The sequence below is a fragment of the Peromyscus leucopus genome, chromosome 1, assembly GCF_004664715.2.
Source record: "Peromyscus leucopus breed LL Stock chromosome 1, UCI_PerLeu_2.1, whole genome shotgun sequence".
Lineage (NCBI taxonomy): Eukaryota > Metazoa > Chordata > Mammalia > Rodentia > Cricetidae > Peromyscus > Peromyscus leucopus.
Window position 1 is genome coordinate 133,190,458 of NC_051063.1, and position 26,298 is coordinate 133,216,755.

General features: G+C 41.2%; 1 protein-coding gene and 1 pseudogene across 25 annotated transcripts in view; one reads left to right on the top strand and one right to left on the bottom strand.

Moving 5' to 3' along the window:
• Positions 1–26,298, bottom strand: part of LOC114684184 — a 344,217-nt gene that overhangs the window by 165,532 nt on the left and 152,387 nt on the right. For 20 of the 25 annotated variants that reach the window (XR_005089835.1, XR_005089837.1, XR_005089824.1 and 17 more), the window contains 2 exons: positions 16,992–17,103; positions 556–631 (listed from right to left, as the gene is read on the bottom strand). Coding sequence is in view for 20 of the 25 variants with exons in the window: in XM_037198375.1 (XP_037054270.1) it covers positions 556–631; positions 16,992–17,025 (110 nt within the window). In the remaining 5 variants the exon portion in view is untranslated. Of the gene's footprint in view, positions 1–555; positions 635–16,991; positions 17,104–19,942; positions 21,500–26,298 lie in introns of those variants that run through there. The other 5 variants (XM_037198384.1, XM_037198386.1, XM_037198344.1 and 2 more) reach the window with 4 other exon arrangements.
• LOC114684176 lies at positions 24,069–25,082 on the top strand (annotated as a pseudogene).

The following is a 26,298-nucleotide window of genomic DNA, read 5'->3' on the forward strand; positions in this document are numbered from 1 at the left end:
ATTCATAGACACTAAGGGTTGCTTGTAAACACTGACAATGTCATATCAGTTCCCACAGTATCCTCCCAGGTGAAGGAAGGAGCCGGACTCCAATAGAATCTGTCATATACTAACATCTGCAATGGAAGTTATTTCTAACAGATGATACAGCATTTCAAGTCTACACAGCAATATCAAATCATAAAAGACAAGCAGTTGCTTCAGAATCAGGATGCTGTTTCTTGCACAGGAGACAGAGCAGGTGACTAGGAGTTATAATGGTAGAAATCAAACAATCCCTGCCTTTGCTGTTTTCCACAGGCTCTGACTCCTGTACATGTCAGGAGCAGTCTCCCTCATCTATCCAATGTATAGTCGGGCTTTAGCCATACCCAGGATCCACTGTGTCCTGGAATATGGCCAAAGCCTGACTGGTAAGAGCTCGCAATGCTGTCGCTTTTATAAGCACTCCTTGCTTCTGATTGAAGGACAGTGTGCATTCAAATTCATCAGAGAATAAGAACCAATAAGGACAGTGATCTCAATTCCAGCAATGGAGGCAAATCCTGAGGTTACCTTGGAGATGAACACAGGAGCTGCTGACTCATTCTTGTCTCCCACCTGAATACATGTAGCAGCAGAAGCAGCGAAACTGAAAATGGATGAGAGCAAAAGAAAATAATTGATCTTGGGTTCTCATTCCAATTATCAATAGGAAAAAAACAATGTGTGGCAAGTCGGGGGTTATCATTTATCCCTCTGCTGGTGTCCAAATCCTGCCTATCTACACAAAAGCCTCCATTTCTGCCTAGAGATGGACGATTATGATTCTCTGCTGCCAGTTGCTGCTTGCTGCTGACAGTTTCTGATACGCCATGTTAGCTTCCCCAACAGAAATGTTTAAATATTTGAAATTCAGTTGTGACATGAACAATATGTGTGTGTGTGTGTGTGTGTGTGTGTGTGTAAATTTTGACTGCAATCGTATGCTTTTATTGTTAATAGAGATGTGACTTTGAAGACCTGCTCAGAATATCCCTAATTTGCATATCATAGCTTGCAGTGTCATGGTGATTAAGAAATAACCTGCTGTCTTCCTTTTAGAAAGAAATATACATGATACATATATACCTTCAGCAATTGCACATTTGCTTATTTGATTTTTTTGTATAGTTCTACACATGTCTGCATGCATTTAGCATTAACTTTGCTTTCACAGTGCCAATTCATTCTTATAAAATTTCCTGTTCATTTCTAATATGTGCCAATTGAAATTCTGAACAAATTCACTGGATTCCCTTCACTAGATATAGTCTGCAATCACTCCTCCATCCTTTGATCATGTACTTGCTCTATTTTTTGTTATCTGTGCTGATGTAAAGCACTTGAGTATGCATGGGTATAAGACCAACTACTAGCCCATGGGCAGCATCTCAGGGCTAGAATACTTGAGAAAATCTACCTTTCCACTTTTGTCTGCTTACTAAAACATATAAGCCACTCATACATTTTTCACTTCACCATTCTTCCACAGAATGCATTACAATATTCCATGGATTTCATATTGAAACAATTATGCATGCATATGCAGCTGATACAGTTTCAAGAGTACAGGTATGCTTAAATTGCCATCACATTTTAGTGGCATGCAGAGGTGCACACCAATGTCAGATGGACATAGTGTTTCTCCCAGGTACATGTGGTGATATATTGTGTACCCTAAATAATGTGCCTGAAGATCAGAGCACAGAACAAGTCACTAGAGTAAACATAGAGGCCAGGACATGGTGGCAGACACCTGAAAACCTATCACTTGGGAAACAGAGATCTGTTTGTATCTCAGCGCCTTTAAAGCAACCATGGACTACATGGGGATGACTAAGTCTAGGAGAGAAACAAAGCCAGGCATTGGTGGCACTCACCATTCATCGAAAAACTTTGTAGTCACAAGCCTTTAATCCTAGCTCTTGATGTCTCATACTTTTAACCATATTATTTGGGAAGCACACATGCCATTAATACCAGGATTATGAAGTCATGGATGAGTAGAGAAAAGGTATATACGGCCTCAGGAGACAGCAACTACAGACTTTTTGTCTTGATCACTTACGGCTAAGTACTTAGAAACATTCATCAGAGGATTCATGGAGTTGGTAAAGTAAGACATGGCTGTGGCTTGTTCCTTTGTTTCTCCCATCTTTCAGCATTTACCACAATATCAGACTCCAGTTGTTTTTTTTTTATTAAAAAGACCATCTACTATATGCACAACAGGTATGAATTTTGTCAAATACATTATGCAACTGTCCTGTAAAACTCAGAGTTCATATTGTAACTATTCATGCCTTATGCTTTGTGTCCAAAATTGGATGGTAATAGAATGTGCCTTATTTTCGTTTCTAATAATAGTTTCCAGTTCTTCCTAATTCAGAGCAGTTAGCTTGTAGATTAATCCATCTCTGATGTGGTATAATCTATAAACAAAAAAGCATAAATCAACTTGAGTGATATTGATCAGAGAACACACATATGTTTCATTTTTGCAACCAATCTGTCTATAAATATCCTATCTCTGAAGCTATCCTTTGTGTTCCCACTATTTCAAACTTGGTTGTCTGCCTCCTAGATAAAACCCTTAGTATCAATCCAACATCACTACACTTCTTTTTTAAAACCCCTCATATATGGATAACAGCTACACTGAGGACTGTCTCACATTTAAAAATACCCAAATACTGAAATATTTTATCCTCTCTTCTTCTTTGAAAATAAGGTCCTTTGAATAATTCCTTGCGCTACTAGTGTTCTATTGACTGTCTACTAAGGCATTAATACAACTATGACTTCTACTCATACCCCACCTGTCTGTTAATGTGCAAACTGCAGCCAACATTACTATAAAAATTCTCAGTATACTTGATAGTTTTGCCACCATCTACAAATCTTATAATTTATCAACACTTAATCGCTTGAAGGGTATTAGTGGCTTGGTTATCAAAAACATGTCTAAAGCTTTCACTCTGTATTTCTTGAGTAAGAAGGATGTATATCATTGACAAAATACAAATCACTCCCTATAAAATACAGTGACATACTACACACAGTCAGGGAGATCTTGGACCCTGATGCAGAAACTTTATTGCAAGTTCTCTGAAGCAATAAAATTTCTAACTCTTATAAATATTTACCCATATGCCAAAAGGCAATTTAACTGTAACTTCCAGAAAAATATCATCACTTACACCATGATTACACTATTCCACAAATGCTCAAAATATTCTGAACTTACAACATTGTGTACAAGCACAAATTTTCAACACAAACAATTCTCCATCATTCTTTGACCCAGAAAATATTGAATGCAACAGGCAGAAATATATATATATATATATAATATATATATATATATATACATATATATATATATTTATGCACACACATAGAACAAGCACACACACATATACATACACATTCATTTTATATATGTATAATACAAATTAAAATTTAAACAAAAATATCTGGAAAATATTTTAACAGCTGCACTTTTTATAGCATGAAAGGAATTAAGAGTAATCTCAAGGAACAGCCCATAATGAGATTTTGGTTTGGTTTGGTTTGGTTTTGTTTAGGTTGTTGGCCAAGTGCTTTCCTATAGTCACCCAGTAGAGCTTTACCAACCCTTTCCATTCCAGGGTTACACCTCCCAAAATTTTGGTAAAAAACTATTTCTGAAAATCCTTCTTACATATGTTAGCAAAGAACTGAATTCCATCTGCTGCCTAGTGAGATCTTTCTATGAAACCTAATACACATGAGGGGCAACAAAGTTAATCTGCCAGTTACTGGAGGAAAAAAAATCTCACTCTCAAGAGAAACGTGCCCTAAAAAATAAATTATAGGCAGAGTTCAGATACCATTTTGGCACAGTGACCTAAATATTGTGAATATATTCAACTCCTTTTGAGGCTTTTGATAAAACTATGAGATGTAAGAATTATACAACACTGTTAACATGTTCAAGAAACTGAGACTACAATGGTCACAGATCTATGCATAAACTATTTCTGGCATTCTACTAGAAGAATATAGAGATAAACTGATTCCTAATGACATATTGACCTAACCATAGGTTCTGTTCATCCGTTGTCCCTAATCACAGCTGTTTCTAAATGCACCACTTGGGAAATGATTCAAGGTTATGCAGGTGATCACTTTCTGTAATTCCTGACAGGCTTGGGGGTATATGTGTGATGTGGCTTGATTTCATCTACCCCACCCCTAAAGCATCAATGATCTATATTGAAAAGAAGGGAGAAAGAATAAAACAGATTCAGGGGTGGTAAATGTAGCAATAGTAACAGTGAATTCCAGCCTCAATTTACTATCAGACATAGGAATTCAGAGTCTAAGGTTAGAGAGATAACATCTTCACAGGTTCAAAACAAACAAAAATACCAGAACCAAGATCAGATAAATCTGGTGGTTAATTACTTCCAAAACAAGTATGTAATACCACTCCTTAATCACCAATAAATAATTGATTTTCAATTAAAATCAGGCCTGGCCTGATGACATGGAAAGAAATGGGCTGACTCGGAAAAAAAGACCAAAAGTACTACAGTTCGTATATGCCAAATGCAAACCAAGTTTGGAAATTTGTACCTGTTAGGATAAATGGCAACAGGATGATAGCAAGTTGATTTCCTGTACAACATTTTATTTTTACCACATGCCCTGGGTAATAGGGAGAGTCTCATTACAAATGATACTGAATATAGTAATAGACATAGACACAGACAATGCCAAAGGAGTTCCCACAGGGGATCTCCCAGGATAAAGAAAGAAGCCAGACTCCTCTAGGGTCTGTCTGATACTGAAGTCTGAAATGGATTACCTTCATTGCAGATCATTCAGCACTTCAAGACTGAAATAGTGGTATAGTAACTTAAAAGAGAAGAAGTAGCTTCAGAAGCAGGATGCTACTTCCTGCCCTCTAGACAGAGCAGGTAACTGGGAACTATAATGCCAGACTCTGCTGATTTCTACAGGCTCTGACTCCTGCACATGTCAGGAGCAGTCTGCCTCATCTATCCAATGTATAGTCGGGCTTTAGTCATACCCAGGATCCACTGTGTCCTGGAATATGGCCAAAGCCTGACTGGTAAGAGCTCGCAATGCTGTCGCTTTTATAAGCACACCTTGCTTCTGATTGAAGGACAGTGTGCATTCAAATTCATCGGAGAATAAGAACCAATAAAGACAGCCATCTCAATTCCAGCAATGGAGGCAAATCCTGTGGTTACCATGGAGATGAACACAGGAACTGCTGCTTCATTCTTGTCTCCCACCTGAATACATGTAGCAGCAGAAGCAGCGAAACTGAAAGTGGATGAGAGGGGAAGAACGTAATTGATCCTGGCTTCTCACTCTAATTAGCAAAAAGAAAAAACAATGTGTGGCAAGTCGGGGGTGATGATTTATCCCTCTGCTGTTGTCTACATCCTGCCTGTCTACACAAAAGCCTCCGTTTCTGCCTAGAGATGGACGATTGTGATTCTCTGCTGCCAGCTGCTGCTTGCTGCTGACAGTTTCTCATATGCCATGTCGGCTTCCCCAACTGCAATAATTAAATGCTTGAATTTGAGTTGTTCTGAGTGGATAGTTAGGCTAAACCAGAGCCATGACAGACTCCTCTAGCAGCTGACATGGAACATGCCTTCAGTTCTGTTCACTAGAATGGGTTGGAACTGAGCAAGCAGTTTTCAGTAAACCACATCTTAGGAGCGACCAAACAACAGGTGCCCACCAGCCTCCTGCTGTCTCAGCAGGTGCCCCAAGCCCCTTCTGCTGTCTCAGCAGGTGCCCCAAGCCCCTTCTGCTGTCTCAGCAGGTGCCCCAAGCCCCTTCTGCTGGCTCAGCAGCTGCCCTATGCCCCTTCTGCTGGCTCATAGTATTCCAGACATCTGTTGGCTAAAGATACCTTTCACTTCTACTTGTCAACAAACACCTAGACACTAGAACCCCCACCAATAGGCCCCTAACCACTACATCTGCCCACCCATCAGCCCCCATACTAATCTTTCCTCTACCAATTAGCACCAGATTAATTCCCTCCTCCTGGAATTCCCCTATCTCTACCTAAAAGGAACTTGTAACCTTCTTTGTGGGTCACTATTTGCCATCCCAATATGTTGAAAATAAATGCTCCTGCTAAATTGCATACATCACTGTTGATCTTTCTTGAGGCCTTCTCTCAGACCCTAACAATTGGTGCATTGGTCAGGAATCCACCTCAGCACCCCCAACATATGAGCATGGAAAACCTGGCCGGCCAGTAAGTGAAGTTTGTGCTCATTATCTTGGTCTGTCATTTTACTCCAATTGTCACTGCACTGTTCCTCATTTTGTGTTTCTTCCTCCTGGAAGCTTGAATTAATTGAATCTGGAGGCTGGGGTTTGCCTGGCACACATAGTAGAGGCACCTCTGCCACATGGGCTGGGAGATGTCCCAGACTAACCCGAGAGTGACAACTGAGTCCCTTCAGTTGAATTAGGCCAGAGGGTCCCTCTGGGAAAGGCTCGTTGTTCTGCCTGAAGAGCAGAACTAAGCTATCAGTCCATTTTCAGTTACTCTTTCATGGTTCATACTGGTACACTTTGATTTCTGTAGCCCTCCTGTGTTTCTGTCTGCTTTTTATACTTGTTCCTTTAGAAGCAATGTGACAGGTATCTTCCAGTCTTTCTGGATCATTTTAAGGACTTTCAGGCCCAAACTGCTGACTTGGGAGTCATGGTCCAGAAGGGAAAACTCTCTGTCTTTTGTAGGAATGAATGGCCTGTGTTTGATGTGGGATGGCCTGAGGATGGACTTTTGATCTCTCACCTCTCCATAGAGTCAAATACATAGTCTATAGTCACCAGGGTGCCCTGATCAGGTCATCTATATCAACAAACTGGTAATACCTCATAAAGAAGCTACTTGTGTGGTTAGAGCCCTTTCCTCCTCCCCCAGGGGGAGTCATGGATGTGGCTGCTGAAAAAAAGGAGTAACTAAAGGAGGAGAAGGAAAGAACACAGCCTTGTGTACCCTTGTACCCTGTCCTTCCTTCTCTGGGCAATTTGGAGGAGGAGTTCTTTTCTATCCCACCAGATTACCCCCAGGTGCCCCAGAATGAAGGAGCTGGGAGTGCTCCAGGGAAGAGATGGAGGAGCATTCCACACAAACACTTGAACAGTCTCAGAGGGAGGAGCCACCAACCAGGCTGATTGCATGGCCCTTACATTGCCCACTGTGTGCCCACCTGATGGTGAGGGCAGGTAGCAGCTAATCCATTGGCCCTTTACCATGGGTGACCTTTATAGTTGGAAGTTACAAAATCCTTAGTTTTCTGAGAAGCCTGATAAACTTATTGATTTGTTGGATTGTATCCTTTTCTTTCTTTCTTTCTTTCTTTCTTTTTTTTTTTTTTTTTTTTTTTGGTTTTTCGAGACAGGGTTTCTCTGTGTAGCTTTGCGCCTTTCCTTGAACTCACTTGGTAGCTCAGGCTGGCCTCAAACTCACAGAGATCCACCTGGCTCTGCCTCCCTAGTGCTGGGATTAAAGGCGTTCGCCACCACCGCCCGGCAGATTGTATCCTTTTCACACATCAGCCATTATGCTCCAGGTTTTCTTTACTACTGAGGAGAGGGTGTAGATCATAGCTGAGGCCCAGAAACTGGTTCTGGGCCCAGATTGGAGACAGACCACCAGTGCAGACCTCATAAATATTAGTTTTCCTGTGATGCGACTCAACTGGGTTTTCAACATAGGGGAAGGTAGGGAGAGGCTGAAATTCTACCACCAGACTCTAATGGGGGGGTCTCCAATCTGCTGCCAGGCAGCCCACATATTTTTCCAAAGTTAATCAAGTATGCCAGGGGCCTGACAAAATACCAAGAGTGTTCCTAGAGAGGCTGATGGAGGCTTATACAACCTATACACTCTTGGATCCAGAAGCACCAGAGAATTGGTCTGCAGTCAGCCTGGCTTTTGTCAACCAGTCAACACCTGATATCTGCCATAAGCTACAAAGACTAGAAGTTTCTGAAGGTAAGAGGTTGGCTGAACTAATTGTAGTTGCTGAGAAATTATTCAATAATAGGGAGACCCCAGAAGATAGACAGACCAAGGGGCTCATGAAGGCTTTAGGAAGACAGATGCAAGGACTCACCAAAGTCCTCCTAAATGTGTCAGGCAGCCCAAAGGTTAGAAAATAGACATTGGCTTCTAAAGGCTCTCCATATGGAAAGAAAAACCTGGATCAAGGATTGACTGCATATTAGGTCTAGTTTACAGAAAGATCGATGTGCCTGCTGTAAGAAGTTGTGTCACTGGAAGAGTAAATGCCCTATACAACGGGGCTCAAAAGTGAAGGTACTGGAATTTGAAGAAATGAATGATTGATGGTATGGAGCTCAGAGCCCCCTTGAGTAATCCTAGAAGTAGAAGGGAAACCCATAGATTTTCTGGTGGATACAGGAGCAAAACTCTCCATTTTAAAACAACCCCTAGGCCAAAATGTCACAAAAGCAATCCTGGGTCCAAGCGGCCACAGGGATGAACTGATATTCATGGACTACTTGAAGATTAGTAGTCACAGGAAAAGGCCACATAACCCACTCTTTCATGGTCATCCCTGAATGCCCATACCCACAGCTGGGAAGCAACTTACTAAGATGGGGGCACTCACCCATTTTGACCAGGCTGGGATATCAGTGACTGATCAAAAGCGAGAGGCACTACACGTGCTCACCATGTCACTTGTGGATGAACATAGTTTGTGGGCCCCCAAAGCATGAAGACAATATAAACCTATTCCAAAATTGGCTCCAAGGAATTTCACAGAAATGGGCAGAAACTGGGGGGGTCTGGGCTGGCAGGACACACCCCATTCTAGTACAGCTGAAAGCTGGGGCAATGCCAATGTGGGCTAGACAGTACCCAATGCTCAGAAAGGCCAAGCAAAGGACCACCCCCCCATATTAAGCACCTCAGAGACCTGGATATTTTCTTCCATTGCCAGTCAGCCTGGAATATGCATCTGCTGCCAGTTAAACAGCCCTGTTCCAATTAATATAGACCAGTGCAAGACCTCCATGAGGTTGATAGGAAGGTTGAGGACATTCATACAACATTTCCCAATCCCTATACCATTCTAAGTGTCTTGCCCCCAGAACAGGTAATCTACACTGTGTTAGACCTCAAGGATGCCTTCTTCAGCCTGCCACTGGCCCCAGCCAGTCAGCCTATGTTTGCTTTCCAATGGATGGATCCAGAGAATGGATTCAATGAAGAGCTGCCTTGGACATGGCTGCCCCAGGGGTTCAAAAACTCTCCTACCATCTTTGTTGAGGCACTCCACAAGAACTTGAGTGAATACCAACAAGCCCACCCTAACATTAGCTTATAGCAGTATGTGGATGACCTCCTGATAGCAATCAACCACTTGGAATCCTACAAGGCCACAACTGAGGGGCTACCTAAAACTTTGGGAGACCTGGAGTGTCGTGTGTCAACAAAGAAGCCTCAACTCTGCCATACTGAGGTAACTTAACTAAGGTACATACTCAAGGGGGACAAAATATATCTGTCCAAAGCAAACTAAGAGACGATCCTGAGGATCTCCAGACCCAGCAACCACTGAGTGGTGAGGGAGTTACTGGGGTCTGCTGGGTTCTATAGGCTCTGGATCCCTGGGTTTGCTGGATTAGCCCAGCCTCTGTACGATGCCATAAGGGGTGGAAAGACTTGCCTTTATTGAACCCCACAAATAGAAAAGACCTTCAATGAAATTAAGGCAGCTCTGCTGAATGGATCTGGTTTGGCACTACCAAATGTCACCAAATCTTTCCACCTATACATGGATGAGAAGGAAATGTCCAAAAGGGTATTGATACAAACCCTGGATCCAGGGAAAAGGCCAGTAGCCTACTTGTCCAAAAAGCTGGGCCCAGTGGCTGCTGGATGGCCTTCTAACCTCCACATAATTGTAGCAACAGCTTTTTTAGTCAAAGACTGAGATTAACTTTGGGACAGATTCTTAAAGTGACCACACCCTATGGTATCAAGGGGGTCCTTAAACACCCTCCTGATAGATGGCTTTCTAATGCTCAGCTGTTTCAATATCAGGCTCTGCTTTAAAACCCACCCAGGATCCAATACAACCCTAGCAGTGCCTTGAACTGCCACCCTGATCCCAGACCCAGATCTGGACTGATCCCTCCACCATTGTCTGGACATTCTGAGCCACCTCCCTGGGACCAAATCAAACCTCAAGGATGTCCCTTTGTCAAGGGCTGAAGTAACGTGGTATACAGATGACAGTAGTTTTACCAAAGATGGTGTCACATATGCAGAGGCAGCAGTTACAACTGAGAAAGAAATCATATGGACAGAGGTCCTACCTCCTGGGATATCAGCCCAGAGGGCTGAGCTGATAGCTCTAACAAAGACACTGCAGCTGGGAAAAGGAAAAAAACTTAATATCAAAACTGATAGTTGGTATGCATTTGCTGTGATACATATCTGTGGTGCCATCTACAGGGAGAGGGGATTATTGACTACAAAAGGAAAGACTGTTAAAAACAAACAGGAAATTTTAGACCTCTTACAGCTATATGGCTGCCCCAAGAAATAGCTGTCATGCACTGTCCTGGACACCAGAAAGTAGAGTCCCAATCTCAAGGGGAAATAGCCAGGCAGGCAAGGCAGCAAAGGAAGCTGCCCTCCAGATGGCAGCCATCCTGCTGCCCACACCAAAAATGGTAACACCCACATTTCCAGAATTTCTAGCATACACCAACCAAGAGCTTTGAAGAATCCACTCATGTACAAACACTTGTTAGGAGAAAGGATGGTTCAAGACCCCCGAAGAATGGATCATCCTCCCGTCTGAGTTTGCCATTCAACTAGTCTGACAAATACATCAGAGTGCCCATCTGGGAAAAAGAAAAATATAGGACCTTTTGAGAAGAGCACATCTTAAGGTTTTTTATCTTAAGGCCAAAACAGCAGAAGCTTTAGGCCGATGTCCCACTTGCTGTCTCATGAATGCAAAAAATGGAGTCACAATAAATGGACATGGGAGAGGGGAACAGAGCCTGCTGCCAACTGGAAGATTGACTTCACAGAGGTAAAAACAGGCCTGTATAGCTATAAGTATTTCCCAGTTCTTACAGATACCTTTCCAGAATGGACTGAGGCTTTTCCAATTAAAAACATGAGACAGCTGCCATGTTGGTTAGGACGCTTCTGGAAAAAATTATCCCAAGGTTTGGGCTCCCTGTGCTCTTGGGCTCAGATAGTGGGCCTGCATTCATCTCGCAGATAACACAAAAGTTAGTTAAGGTTATGGGGAACAATTGGTAATGTGCTTATCACCCTCAAAGTTCAGGCTAGGTAGAAAGGATAAACAGGACTCTGAAAGAGACCTTAACCAAATTAACCCTTGAGATTGGTGGTGATTGACTGTCTCTCCTCCCCTTTGCTCTTTACAGGGTTTGCAATTCTCCTTACACTTTTACTCTCACTATTTGAGATCATGCATGCCAGGCCACCACCCATTCTACCTAATCCCAGGGCAGAACTGATGACTGAATTTGATGACCACAGATTTCTCTCCTCCCTACAAGGTCTATCTCAGGTGCAGCAACAACATTGGCCTCGGCTGTGTGCAGTCTCCTGTGCCCCATGGGTTCTGGCCAGGGGGCCTGGTGATCATCAAGAAATACAGGAAAGAGACCTTGGAGCTTGGCTGGAAGGGACCTTACACTGTCATCCTGACAAGGCCCACAGCTATCAAAGTGGATGGGGTCCCTACTTGAATTCATCATTCCCACATGAAGCCTATGGACCCACACACTGATCCTGAGGATTACACTCCAGAGGAAGTCAACCCTGGACTTTGGAGGGTGGTTGCACACCTGAGAGATCCTTTAAAACTGAGAATCCAGAAAGTCACAAATCCAGCTAAGTGATGGGTTTGTCCCTATGCTTCCTCAGCATATGCCTGTGCCTGCTGAGACTCTCCAGTCAGGTCATTATAGGGGACCACAACTCCCACCTACCCTTTAATCTCACATGGAGAATTATCAATGCTGGATCTGGAAAGATCCTGAACCAGACTTCTCATGTAGCCCTTTTGAGGACCTGGAATATATAGTATTCTTTTGAGGACTATAGAATATATAGTATTCTACATATACTTTGACTTGAGAATGCTTTATGGTTAGACTGAGGTATGGGATGCTAAATTACAAGAACTCATCCATTTTTATGTTTTCCCTGGGTATGATAGGAATAAGGGCCCAAATAGAGACCTGTGGGAGAGTCAATGACTATTTATGTGCTTCATGGATCTGTGTCTTCACTGGTCATATCTGGTGGAAGGCCCCAAAGGACAGATAACTTATCAAGGTGAAAAGGGCAAGCTTGGAGGACTAAATTTGCTAGAGAAGCGACATGTATCCCAATATAATTCATTTTCTTGATGCTGGCAAAAAGACATCAGGTTAGACTTCAGGAAAGACCTGTGGTTTAAGGCTATATGGCCAGGACAGAGAACCAATGGGGAAAGACCCAGAAGCATTAATCACCCTTTGGTTGGATGTTCAACCCCTCCAGCCACAAAAGGCCCTGGGCCCCAAATAAGATCATAAGCACCCCAAAGCTTGAAAAACAAAATCTCAGAAATCTAGGCCTAAGAAAATTAAAACATTGTCTTTGATAACCAAGGCTGCCCCAACGAATTTGTTTACCTGCCAATTCAGGCCTCTTTAATCTGCTAAGATCTCCTTATTTTTTCTAAATGCCTCAAAGACAAGACTGTCTTGGTGGCTCGGTCTGAATACAAAACACCCTACTACAAGGGATTGCAATAAAAGGAAGTTATACCAGCTCCCCTGGCCTGCAGTCATGCAGATGGCAACATTCGGGCAGAGGAAGACTTACCCTACAGTCTGTAACAGAAACGCATCTGCATGGGCCAACTCCCACCTAATTATGTTGACCTCTGCAATAAAATACCAGGATCAGGATATTTAATCCCACCAGATAATGCCTGGAGGCCTATACCACAGGTTTAACCTCCTGCATACATGCCCAAGTGTTAAATGATACTCAGGGTTTCTGTGTCTTGGAGAAGCTGGTCCCCAGAATAGCATATTTCCCTGAGGAAGAGATTCTCCATCAGTTGAAACCAGTATGTTGGGCCAACGGGAGGTTTTCACAGCTGTCCTAATACCCTCCCTCATAGGATTGGCTTAGCAGGGGCCATAGGCACTGGGACCTCAGCCCTCATCGTCCAAGACCAACATTATAGGAGTCTGAGTGCAACCATAGATACAGACATAGCCACGCTAGAAAAATCCATCACTCATCTGTAGGAATCACTCTCGTCTTTAGCTGAGGTGGTCCTCCAAAATAGAAGGGGGCTAGACTTACTGTTCCTTCAACAAGGGGGTCTATGTTTGACTCTAGGAGAACAATGCTATTTTTATGCTAACCATTCAAGAGTTATAAAAGACTCCATGAATCTAAACAGAAAAAGGCTTCATGGTAGAAAACTGGAAAAAGAACAAATGAAGGATGGTATGAATCATCATTCAATCGGTCACCCAGGTTAACTACTCTCCTTCAGCCCTGGCTGGGTTCTTGATCTTCTTACTTTTGGCCTTGACCTTTGGACCTTGCATTATTAATGCCCTAGTCAGATTTATAAAAGAGAAGATCTCCATGGTCAAGGTAATGGTTCTGAGACAGTAGTAACCACCTGTAGATGCAGAGGATGCATCTCCAGGTTTTGAGATGGCCCACTACTTAAGGGGGTAATGAGAAGATGGGTAGCCAATCTAGGTCCATGACAGGCTCACCTAGCAGTCCTGACATGACCTGGACCTTAGTATCTTTCACTAGAACGGGCTGGAAAAAAGCAAACAGTTCCCAGGAAAACCACATCTTAGGAGCAACCAATCAACAGGCACCCACCAGTCTCCTTCTGGCTTACCAGGCATCCCTTAGTCACTTCTGCTGGTTCACCAGGCACCCCAAGCACCTTCTGCTGCCTCAGCAGATGTCCCTCAGACTTCTGATAGCTAAAGATAGCTTTTACTACCTTATAGTAAACAAGGTCCTAGACACTAGACCCACCACCACCACCACCAGGCCCCTAACCACTAGTGCCTCCCGCCAATCAATCCTGAGACTAAATTGTCCTCCACTAATCATCACCAGATTAATCTCTCCTCCCTAGAATTCCCCTAACTCTGCTTAAAACAAACTTGTAACCTTCTTTGTGGGTCACTATTTGCCACCCAAACATGTTGGAAATAGATGCTCTTGCTAAATTGCACATGTGAGTGTTGGTCTTTCATTGGGACCTCTCTTGGACCCTAGCAATTATATATATATATATATATATATATATATATAATATGAGTACATATATATATATATAATATGAGTGACATATATATATATATATATATATATATATATATATATATATGAGTGACTGAAATGAGATGCTTGTATTGTAAACTGGAAATGGGATTTTCAAGCGCTGCTCTGATCATCCCCAATTTGCATATCCTATCCTCCAGTGTCAGGATGATTAAGCAACACTCTGATGTATTCCTTTTAGAAAGAAATATTCATGATTCATATGTACCATAAACAATTGCACATTTGTTTGTATGACTTTTTGTGTGGTTCCACACATGTCTGCATGTGTTTGACATTAATTGTGGTTTCTCAGTGCAAATTCATACTCATAAAATTTTCTGTACAGTATTAATATGTGGTTATTGAAATTTTGAACAAATTCACTACATTCTCTACACTAGATTTAGTCTTCAATCCCTACTCCATTCTTTGACCATGAACTTGCTCTATTTTTTGTGACATCTGCATTCTTATAAAGCACCTGAGCATGCATGGGTATGAGACCAATTACTAGCCTGTGGGCAGCCTCTCAGTGCCAGAGCACTTGAGAAAATCTACCTTTCCACTTTTATCAGCTTACTAAATAACATAAGCCATTCATAACTTTTAGGCTTCATTTCTTCTATCCAATCCAATTAATCCACTATGTCAGTGTTCAATATCAAATATGTTAACCATAATTCAAAGGTCCACCATTCACATAAAAAAATTAGCATGTTTTCCCTCAACACCTTTTTCTCTCAAATTCATAATCTGTAGACAAGCAAACAGTGGCTCAATAGTTTACTTCATTTATGCAGATCCTATTGATACTTGGATGCTCATCTTGTTTATGTCACAGCAGCTAGAAAGTGAAAACAAAATTGCAAATGCTCAGTGGCTACATTTAGCTATTTACAGTGCATGAGCTAGCATCTGCTTGTGGGAAAATAAAAAAGAATTGAACAGAGGCGTGACTGCTTACACTGGCTATACCCAGATATATTAAGGAAAACCAGTGCTCCGTTACTCAACCCAAGAAAAGAATTGCTTCCATGGACTCCATTCCCAGGCACATGCCTCCTCCCTTGATTATTCAAGAGAAATCTCTGCACAGCCATACTAGACCAAAACTCATTACTTGATTGAAGCAGAATCTTCCTGCTCAGCCTTATTCCTGCTGGAGGTGGAAACTGACTTGGGGCCCAAACTATACCATTCATGGAGGCATAGGTCTCCTCACTCAGATGAGACCCACAAGAATGAATGATGTTACAGCCACATCCAAGTCTTTCTCCATAATCGTCACTTGTTATATTAACTTGAGTGGAGGTCTTCTAAAATCTGGAAGCAAGTCCCCAAAAAGGTTACTTAAGGGAATTTGTTCATTTGGATAAAACATTAAATCATTTCCTGGGAAGTACAGAAGAGTGATCCCTTGTTATAGTCAAATTAACAAGGTTTTCCAGTAGTATTTAGGGATTGAAGGGCCCCAATCTAAGATGCTGCTAAATAAACTTTGGGATAGCTGTTTCAAGAGGTCCCTGGGTCCTCCCATTTACCTATCATTTTGTTTTACAACACCAGCCCTTGGCCTTCTATTCATGTCTCCTAGAAATGTCTTCTAAGAGTAAGTATCAGTCATACTAGCAAGCTCAATTGTGCTTTAACTGTCTATCTATGTCTCTGCAAGTCTTTATAACTCTGCCATCTGAAATATATATCATTCAGTAGAAAAGAAAGACAATGAAAGTAGGAAGTGGAATATGGGGAGGAATTAAGAGCAGAAAAATATATAGTATTGGTATGAAATATAGGTTTATAGAGCTTGCATGGCATTTGCAGAGTGAACTTATGGAAAATCCTGCCTAAAACCTGCCATGAAGAGAGGGCATATGGAGTTCCTATTACATGCGAAGAATATTTATAAAGGATACATGCAGTGGATTGAGGGTCTACCTTCTTGGGACAATTGTTTGTATAATTCTAATATCCCAGTGAATGACCCAAAGCCTGTTTGCTTGTGAGAAACCTTAATTGTACTCATTGGGCTTTAAATAGATAGATAGATAGATAGATAGATAGATAGATAGATAGATAGATAGATAGATAGAAGCTTGAAGTTCAAGGAAGTAATTTCTATGGTGTCGTCATGATTTATTGGGATGGGGCAGCAGATCTAGATTTATGGAAGACTGGTGTGTCAGCATATGTGAAAAACTTTCCACCCAAATATGATAAAATATTTGGAGAGGACAGTAGAGATTCATCCTATTAGAATATACATTCTATGAGTTCTGTTTCTCTAAAGAATCCTGAAAAACAAATACATAGAATGTTTTTTATGGAAATTTTGGAGGCCAATATTCTAAAACTACTTGTGAAATCATAATATCTGTTAATTCCTTCCATTTTTCTCTAGTATCAAAATTTTTTATAGATTGCTTATAAAGCTAAGACCAACTAAGTCATACTGCCACCTGCATTGTCTCTTATTTGAACACAAAAAATTACCATATTGATCTGATTTCAAATGCACATGGCAATTACTCACTATTTTCTTTTCCAGTAAGGCAGATGTATATCATGGCCAGGGTTACATCATCAGCATGCCAGGGTCCACTTCCAAATTCCTTCTCTATGACTGATCATTCTGGATTAATTCACTGGTCAATAAATGAAATATTTAATGAGTTAATAAAATATTTCAGACTAAACATACATATAAAATAAGATTTCAAAAATAATTCAGTAGGAAGATGTTAATCATAAAGCTTGCCAGACAGCTGACAAGGACAGAAAATTTTGTCCCCATAGGCATATGTGTGAAATATAAAAAACACATAAAAGGGGTGGGTATGAAAGAGTGAAGAACAGTGCTAGTCAAGACTGTGTTCAGGTATTTGGTGAAGTTTAAGAGTTTCTCTCAGTGTTATTGCATTACTAGCCCACCCAAAACAACTAAGTAAATTTCATTCAGGAATCCAGTCTCATGAAATGAATATGGTGCCAGCTGCCATGGATTTGTCATCCCCTATGTTGACATATGTGCACAGATGTGAATGATGCACAACACTATAGATATTCAGGAGCATGGTGATTCACATCTCACCAAACAAACAACAACAAGAGTTTTTTAAAAAATGTGGAGACATGATGAAGTCCTTAGTGAATGTGTTTTGTTTATCATGGGCAAGACGTGGTCAAGGAACTCAATACATCAGACTAATGGGATTTGAAAGGGCTACTGAAGGTGGGGCTCTGTGGGATAGCAAAGTGTTACACTGGTAGAAGTTTGAGTGTTATCTCATATGTCCTCTGAAGAGGTAACATGTAACAAAGTGGATTACTGAACTATCCCCTCATTCTCACCTTCATAAACATCAATTAAAGTCTTACTCCTAAAATATAAATGAAAATACTGTAACAGGATAAAAAGAAAATCATTAACAAGAGAATGAAACTGCAATATGCAGAAAAGATAGCTCAATTGAGTAACATACTTCCAGATCACCTAAGTGTAGAGCATCTATTGTTCAGAATATTTTTTTTAAAAAAAACACTGTATGTAACCAGAAGATTGTGTTAATCAAGCAAATTCCAAAAGTAGACAATTCTCCAAAGTACCTATGACACTATGTAAAAAAAAAAAGTTTTCAATATTTTCAGTGAAATATAATTATAAACAACCCGATACAAAGTGCACAAATCTAAGAGGAATTCTGTTGAGTAGACAAGTCATTCTCATAGTATGACACTGGAATTATGCTCTGCTGCATTTGTGTGTTTTATGAAAGTCTTCACAGTAGCAAGGAATGTGGGGCTAAATGACAGAGTATACAGCCTGGCTAGTTTCAAGACCCAAATAGTCTCAACTAAGTTTCCACTTATTTCTGTTGAAAGTGATTTTTAAATATTAATATTTTATGTGTGTGCTTATATGTCTGTGAGTACCCACATAGGCTAGGCAAGCATTTCAGACTCCGAGGAGGTGGAATCACAAGCTGCAGTAAATTGCCAAATCTGGATGCTGTGAACCAAGCTTTGGTCCTCTGCATGAGCAGTGTTAACTACAACAGCACTTTATGTGGCTGTTTTGTTTTGTTGGTTTTTTTTTCTTTCTTTTTTAACTTCAGCCAGAACTCCATGTATATACCAGAATTCTGGACATTTATCAATAATGTATACCAGTTTCTTCTGTCAAGACCTTAAAAGGTCCTTCATGCATATTAAATAAACAAAAGTACGTGGAGATGGCTTTTTGTTTTGGCATTCATATCCCCAAACACTTCCTGAGATCTCGGTTACAGGCACTCCTGTACTCACAGCATTTCATTCATAAAGTAAAGTCATGGTAGACACCTGCAGGCACGAAATGAAACACTCGTCTTCTAGGCTCTAGACCACAGAAATTGTTTCCTAAGTGAATGTGTGAATACAGTGGAGAAGCACCATCGTCATGGGTATTAAAGTAGGAGTGAGTCCTAGCTGTGTGGGGTCACTGTACTGAATTCACAGGGTATTGATAGCTATTCATTGGTAACTGAAAAATTTCCCAGGAGATATGTTGTTTACTGTGTTACTTCCTCACTTGAAATTAGGTTTTACCAGTTGATGGCCACAGAGAATGTAATAATAACTGCCTTCTCCTTGATAAAAACCTCTGTTTGTTTGTTTGTTTGCTTGCTTGCTTGCATGCTTTCCTCTGTGCAGGCAGAAGGACTCTTCAGGAAAATGCAGCAAAAACACAGAATTGGTTCGTGGAAGCAGAATGCTAATGAGGAGATACTGGTCAGCAAGCAGAGATTCCTTGTGAAAAAAAGTGACAAGGAAATCTGCTGCCTAAATTTCTTTCAGTGGGAGTATAGAATACTGCTCAGACAGCACAGAGAGACAATTATTTTCTAAGAATCTCATGCCTTATGCACGCCATAGAAGTGAGTGGACACACGGGGAAGACAGTATTGCCAGACTGAAGTGAAAATTTAAACCGTACTTTAAAAACCCGATTGAAAATTTGAACCTCTGTGGTCCGTGAAGGCAGCAGGATGATAAATAACATTGCTAGTATTATACGTTTTAGCCCACAGAGGGCTTTAGATGACCCTCTTCTCCAGCTCCCCTACTCTCCACACCTACCCTCATATCACCCCTATTCCCTCCTCATAGAAGGTAAGGCCTCCCTTGGGCAGTCAAGGCAGGCTGGCATACCAAGTTGGGGCCGGACCTAGCCCCTCCCCGCTGCATCAAGGCTGAGTAAGGCATAGGGAATGTTAAAGGTCAAGGCTATCAGAGCATCTCAGTGGCTACATGAGAACCGACTTTGCCATAGCAGTCCTTCACAACGGGTCCCGCAAGGAAGTGTAAGGAACAGCACATCCCTGGTCTCCGTCAGAAACTGATTCCAAACTGCGTCATATTCCTTGCCGATGATGCAGGACTACAAGACTGAGGCATGGATGATGGATTTTAAAGCAGAAGCAAGCGGCTAAAAAGCAGGCTCACATTTCTTACACAGGAAGCAGGAGCCTGTGACTCAGAGCCGGAGTGCGGGGAATTTCAGCAGATCCATGCCTCTGCTGGGTTTTCACTTGCTCTGTCACCTGCAGGATACAGGCGCAGCCTTCCTTTGTTCTCACAGCTTACAGTCAGGCTTTGGCTAGATCAGGTACCAGCTGGTACCTGGATTCTAGCCAGGAGCCTGACTGGTAAAATCCCTGGCTGCGGAGATTTTTATTACCTCTGGTTGCCTCTAATTGGAGGAGTGGGTGCATTCAAATAGAAAGTGGATCAAGAACCAATCAGAAGAGAGATCTCAAACCTAGCCATGGAAAGCAAATGCCTGCGGTAACCTAGGTGATTTCCACCAGCGCAGCTGATTCATCTTCCTCTCCCTCCTCCCTTTGTGATAAAGCAGGAACAAGGAAAGTGAAAGGGAAAGACAGGAAAAAAACATAATTTTCCCGATCTCCGCTTCCAGTTAACAACAGACAAGAAGAGGTAGTGGTACCTAGATGCTGATCACGTATCTACCTGATCAGGGGTACATACTGGCTATATACAAGAAAACCTCCTTTTCTGTCTTCACCTTTCTGCTTGTGAACCTGGGCTGCCGAGTGCAGCTTGCTGCTGTCTCTTTATGAGCTGCCTGTGTCCGTTTCTCCGGGTGCTATAATTATATTCTTTAATTGTAAAACTATCTAACATATTTATGGCTATTAGAGTACTCTTAAAAAAAGCTGCTTGGGGTTGTAAAAAGAAATGTTGCTTTCAAGCCCTGCTCAAAATACACCAAATTATCACAGAGTATCACACAGTGTTACAACGATAAAGAAATGATTTAAGAAGTATTTATTTTAGAAAAGAAAAGCTTAAAATTTACATAAATTCTCAACAATTCTGTATGTGTGTAATTTTTTATGTGTGGTTACACAAGTGTCTGTAGGCAAGTGGCAATCTTGTTTCTCAGGTGCAATTAATATTCACAAAAATTTATTCAATATTAATATATGAAATTGTGTATTTGTAAAATTCCAGCCCATTCCCTACACTAGAATTCCTCTCCAATTACCACTATTACTATTCCATATGATGTTCATATATGTTTTGTCTGTTTAACAACAACTAAGTTCTTTATGGCACCTGTGTGTGCATGGATATGGAATCATTTATTGGAAAATGGACAGCTTCTCAGGGTTTGCATCCCTGAGAAAATCTGACTATTTCCTTCCATCAGCTCATTAAATACCAATAGCCACACTGATAATTCTTAGGATTCATGAGTCCTGCAGACACTAATTTGGAAATCTCTGCTATGAACCCTATTTTTCAGCTCTGTCAATGCTATGAACCATCAACACTTTATACCAGAGTCTTTAAGGCAGTTGGGTTATTAGCAGAGATAAACATAATTCAATACTAGTCATTAATTTTAAATGCTTTTAATCCCATTATATATAAGAATTTGTTAAGAGAATAAATCATACCAAGTAACCTAAAATGACCAAAACCACATTTTTTTTTTTTTTTGGTTTTTCAAGACAGGGTTTCTCTGTGTAGCTTTGTGCCTTTCCTGGGACTCACTTGGTAGTCCAGGTTGGCCTTGAACTCACAGAGATCCGCCTGGCTCTGCCTCCCAAGTGCTCGGATTAAAGGCGTGAGCCACCACCGCCCGGCTCCAAAGCCACATTTTTAAATTATTAACAGTGCCTCCAAACATCTTAAATGTTTTGACTCATTGATTAGAAACTGAGAATTATGAAGAAGCCCCAAATCTTCAAAAATATTAGATATTATGACTATTCCCTTCCAAGGCCTTGATGTTTTACTTTTGGTCCAATGGCTGAACTCACATAAAATTCATAAGGGACTCTGAGATAGTAGACACTGACACAACATCCAGAAATCAATAGTGAAGATTCAGAGTTTGACACGAAGTTTCTATATCCAGAGTGAGTATAACCAAGGTGTTCTCTTAATGTTGAATGGTTAAAGTAAAAATGAATGAAGTAAAATTTAGAGCACAAAAACAAGCAAGTAATCCAGAATTAGTGGTGCATATGTTTAATCCTAGTGTGTATGTGGTGTGTGTGTGTGTGTGTGTGTGTGTGTGTGTGTGTGTGTGTGTTTATGGGGAGAGTGAGACTCTGGTGGATCTCTATGAGATTGAAGCCAGCATTGTTTATATGAGAACTGGGGCATTCAAACCTATATAGTATGTCCTTCTCTAAAATAAACAGAGACATAATATATATTATATGTGGGGATATAGAAGCTTATGTATTTTTTCCATGTGTGGATGTATTGAGGTGTGTGCAAAGACATGTTAATGTAAGAGGTCAATTCACATAGACGCCTCTGACAATCTCCAACTTATTTTTGTGACAGAGTCTATAATTTAACTCACAGATTAGCAATGTTTATGAACTATCTATCCCATACTGGGATTAAAAATAGATAATGCCTCAGCTATTGGTTCATAGTTCATGTGTTTCCATTAGTTTGGCTATTTGTCCCTGTGCTTTTTCCAATCTTGGTCTCAACAATTCTCACTCATACAAAACCTCCTCTTTCTTGCTAACTGGACTCCAGGAGCTCCACCCGGGGCCTAGCCATGGATCTCTGCATCTGGTTCCCTTAGTCACTGGATGAGATTTCTAGCACAACAATTAAGTGTTTGGCCATCCTATCACCAGAGTAGGTCAGTTCAGGCTTTCTCTCAACTATTGCCAGTAGTCTATTGTGGAGGTCTGTTTGTAGATTTCTGTGGACCTCTCTAGCACTTTGCTTCTTCCTATCCGCATGTGGTGTTCATTTATCATGCTCTCTTATTTCTTGTTCTCCCTCTCTGTTCTTGATCCAGCTGGGATCTCCTGCTCCCCTAAGCTCTCTTTCCCTCAAAACTTGCCAGGTTGTTCATGTAGATCTCACCCATTTCTCTGTCATTGGGCGATCCCTGTGTCTTTCTTAGGGTCCTGTTTTCTAGGTAGCCTCCCTAAAGTTGTGAGTAGCAGTCTAGTCATCTTTGTTTTACATCTAGTATCCTCCTATGAGTGAGTACAAACCATGTTTGTCTTTCTGAGTCTGGGTTACCTCACACAGGATGATTTTTTTCTAGATCCATTCATTTGCCTGCAAACCTCATGATGTCATTGTTTTTTCTCTTCTGAGTAGTATTCCTTTGTGTATATGTACCCTCTGGATAAGTGAGACAATTGATTAGCTTGAACTGTTTGGGAGACATCCGGGCAGTGGGACCGGGACCTGTCCTCAGTGCATGAGCTGGCTGTTTGGTACCTGGGGCTTATGCAGGGACACTTTGCTCAGCCTAGGAGGAGGGGTCTGGACCTGCCTGGACTGAATCTACCAGCATCAGAAAGACTTCATCCAGCAACTGATTGGAGACCTACACCCAAACATTAGACAGAGCCTGGGAAATCCCATGGAAGAAAGACTGTGGGAGCCAGAGGGGTCCAGGACACCATGAGAACATGGCCTACAGGATCAGCTAACCTGGGCTCATAAGGTAACACAAATACTGAAGTGAGAAATGAATTTCTTAAACCCTAATGACATCAGAAAAAATTGGCATGCAGCATTTTTTTTCAAAGGCATAACCTTGTGGATATAAAACTCTAAATGAACTTATGAAATCCCATTCAAAAATATAAAAGAAGTTTATCATTGATGCAACTCATATGATCAAAGTAAATGTCCATTTGCATTTCCATGTAAAAAATACTCCAACAGTTACCCCAAAGACGAAAGATATTAAAAGAATATATGTCAGGCTTGGTGATGTTCTTGTGAGCATAGCTCACTAGAGCATGAAGGATCACATGAGTATAAAACATGGAGACCTGCCTTGGCAACACAGAGAACACCAGTGAGAAGTGACAGATTCTAAATATAAAGATTCTTTAATGAAATTTTCAAATGAGTAGACCACCAAGGAACATTGTCAACACCACAAGCAGCAGCACCAGAAGCACCAGCAGCACCAGCACCAGCAGCAGCAGCCATCCCCACCAATATCTGCAAATGGACAGCAAGCCAGCCACCAGAAAGAAAGTTTGACTATTGACCTGAAAAATTTATAGAAGAACTTCACCCAACATAACTGACTTTTTGAAGGCAGCCTCCCCCTGATATCACTGAGGAGGAAATTAGCAAAATCTTTGAGAACTATGGGAAAGCAGGTGAATTTTTCATTCATAAGGATAAAGGCTTTGGCTTTATTCACTTGGAAACATAAACAGCAGTGGAAATTGCCAAAGTTGAGCTGAAAAAAATGCTACCATGTGGAAAGCAACTGTGTGTGTGCTTTGCCTGTCATAGTGCATCTCTTACAATTCACAACCTCCCTCAGTATGTGCCCAATGAACTGTTGGAAGAAGCTTTTTCTGTGTTTGGTCAGATAGAGATGATCAATAAGCAAGGCAGGCCCTCAGGGAAAGGCATTGTTTAGCTCTCAAGGAAGCCAGCTGCTCAGAAATCTCTGAACAGATGCAGTGAAGACTCATTCTTGCTAATCACATTTCCTTCCCGTGTAATTGTGGAGCCTCTGGACCAGTTATATGATGAAGAGGAACTTCTGAAGAAGCTGTTTATAAAACATAAAACAATTTTACAGCGAATGAGAGCAGCCACCCAGATTTGCACAGCCTGGGTCCTTTGAGTATGACTATGCCGTGCACATGAAGGCACTCATTAAGCTGGGGAAGCCACAGCAGGACGAAGTAGACTAAAACATCAGGGAGGCTTGTGAGAAACTAGCAATGAAGATATCTTCATAACTTACACAAGCAGTCTCCACCAGAGCAGTCAGCTTACTCAGTATAGTCAGCTTAGTATACACAGAAGGAGCTAATCTGCTTCTGTAGCTATTCAATAATACTTTTCCATGAAGATTTACTCCCAGGACATATGGCAAACAATTACCTCTCAATCAACATTGCCACTGTATACCACATGGAAGAAGATGGCTGTCCTGTGATTTATCCAAGACATCCCCTAGCACAGTGGCCTCACATAATTGACAAGTCTCACTACCATAGGTACCACCATTCCCCAGCCACTATACAACTCAAACAACATAGAAAAAAAATGAATGAAAATTTTTCTCCCCAAATCCCCCATTCAACATTTCCTCAGTTGCCTCTCTCATTCCCCACATAAAGGACAGCATCCATTCTTTTCCCAAACTCATCCTTGGTCTGTCATTATGTCCCATTTACATCATATGCTGCCAAACTTCTGTTCTTTGAAAAGAGATGTAAATAGCTTCTAAAGCTCCTCCTAAGGTAACAATGGGGAACTATGGAACACTACTTACACTTGTTCATAGGAAAAACTGAGGTTCTTGGTCTTATTTGCATAGTGAAGGTAAATTGGTTACTTACTAGAATGTGGAAGTTCTAACACAAAAGCTGGAACAGGGAGTATTTTACAAGCAGGGATAATGGATTTCCCATATCTGCATATATGGAGCCTCCCCCCACTGCTACACTTCTCTGAGACCATGTTAATTTATGACTGTGTGGCATATAGAAGGTAGGAGGGTGAGGCTGGATACTCAGGTAAGGGTCTCTTGACTCTGCTTGCTCTTCCATGTGATTATGGAAATAGTCATCAAGCCAAGCTAGGGTGATCATTTATAATCTGACACACAAAGAAAAAATGATTAATTTTGTTACAGCAGTGCTTAGAGGCAGAGGAATGACCAAAATCAAAGCTATGGAAAATTCAGCAGAAAGCAAAATGAACGTATATGTATTTGTTTCTATGTAGTGCTTATTAGGACACCATCTTATTAGAGGTGGGAATCAGACTCCAAATAGCTCACCTGCGACATACTCACATGGACACAAAAACAGAAATAAAAATAAATCTTAAAAAATACAGTATATAATTGTCATAACTGGGTACAAATAGCATTATTTGTAATGGCCAGAACCTGGAAACAACCTAGATGCCCTTCAACTGAAGAATGAATAAGAAAATGTGGTACATATACAGAATGGAGTACTACTCAGCAGAGAAAAACAATGAGGTTTACAGGCAAATGTATGGGACTAGAAAATATCATCCTGCTGGCCGGTGGTGGTACACATCTTTAATCCCAGCACTCAGAGGCAGAGTCAGGTAAATCTCTATGAGTTCAAGGCCAGCCTAGTCTACAGAGTGAGATCCAGGACAGGCACCAAAACTACACAGAGAAACCCTGTCTCAAAAAACCAAAAAGAAGAAAAGAAAGGAAAATATCATCCTGAGTGAGGTAACCCAGACCCCGAAAGACAAACATGGTATGTTTCATAAGTGGAACTAGATGTAAAGCAATGGATAACCAGACTGCAACCCGC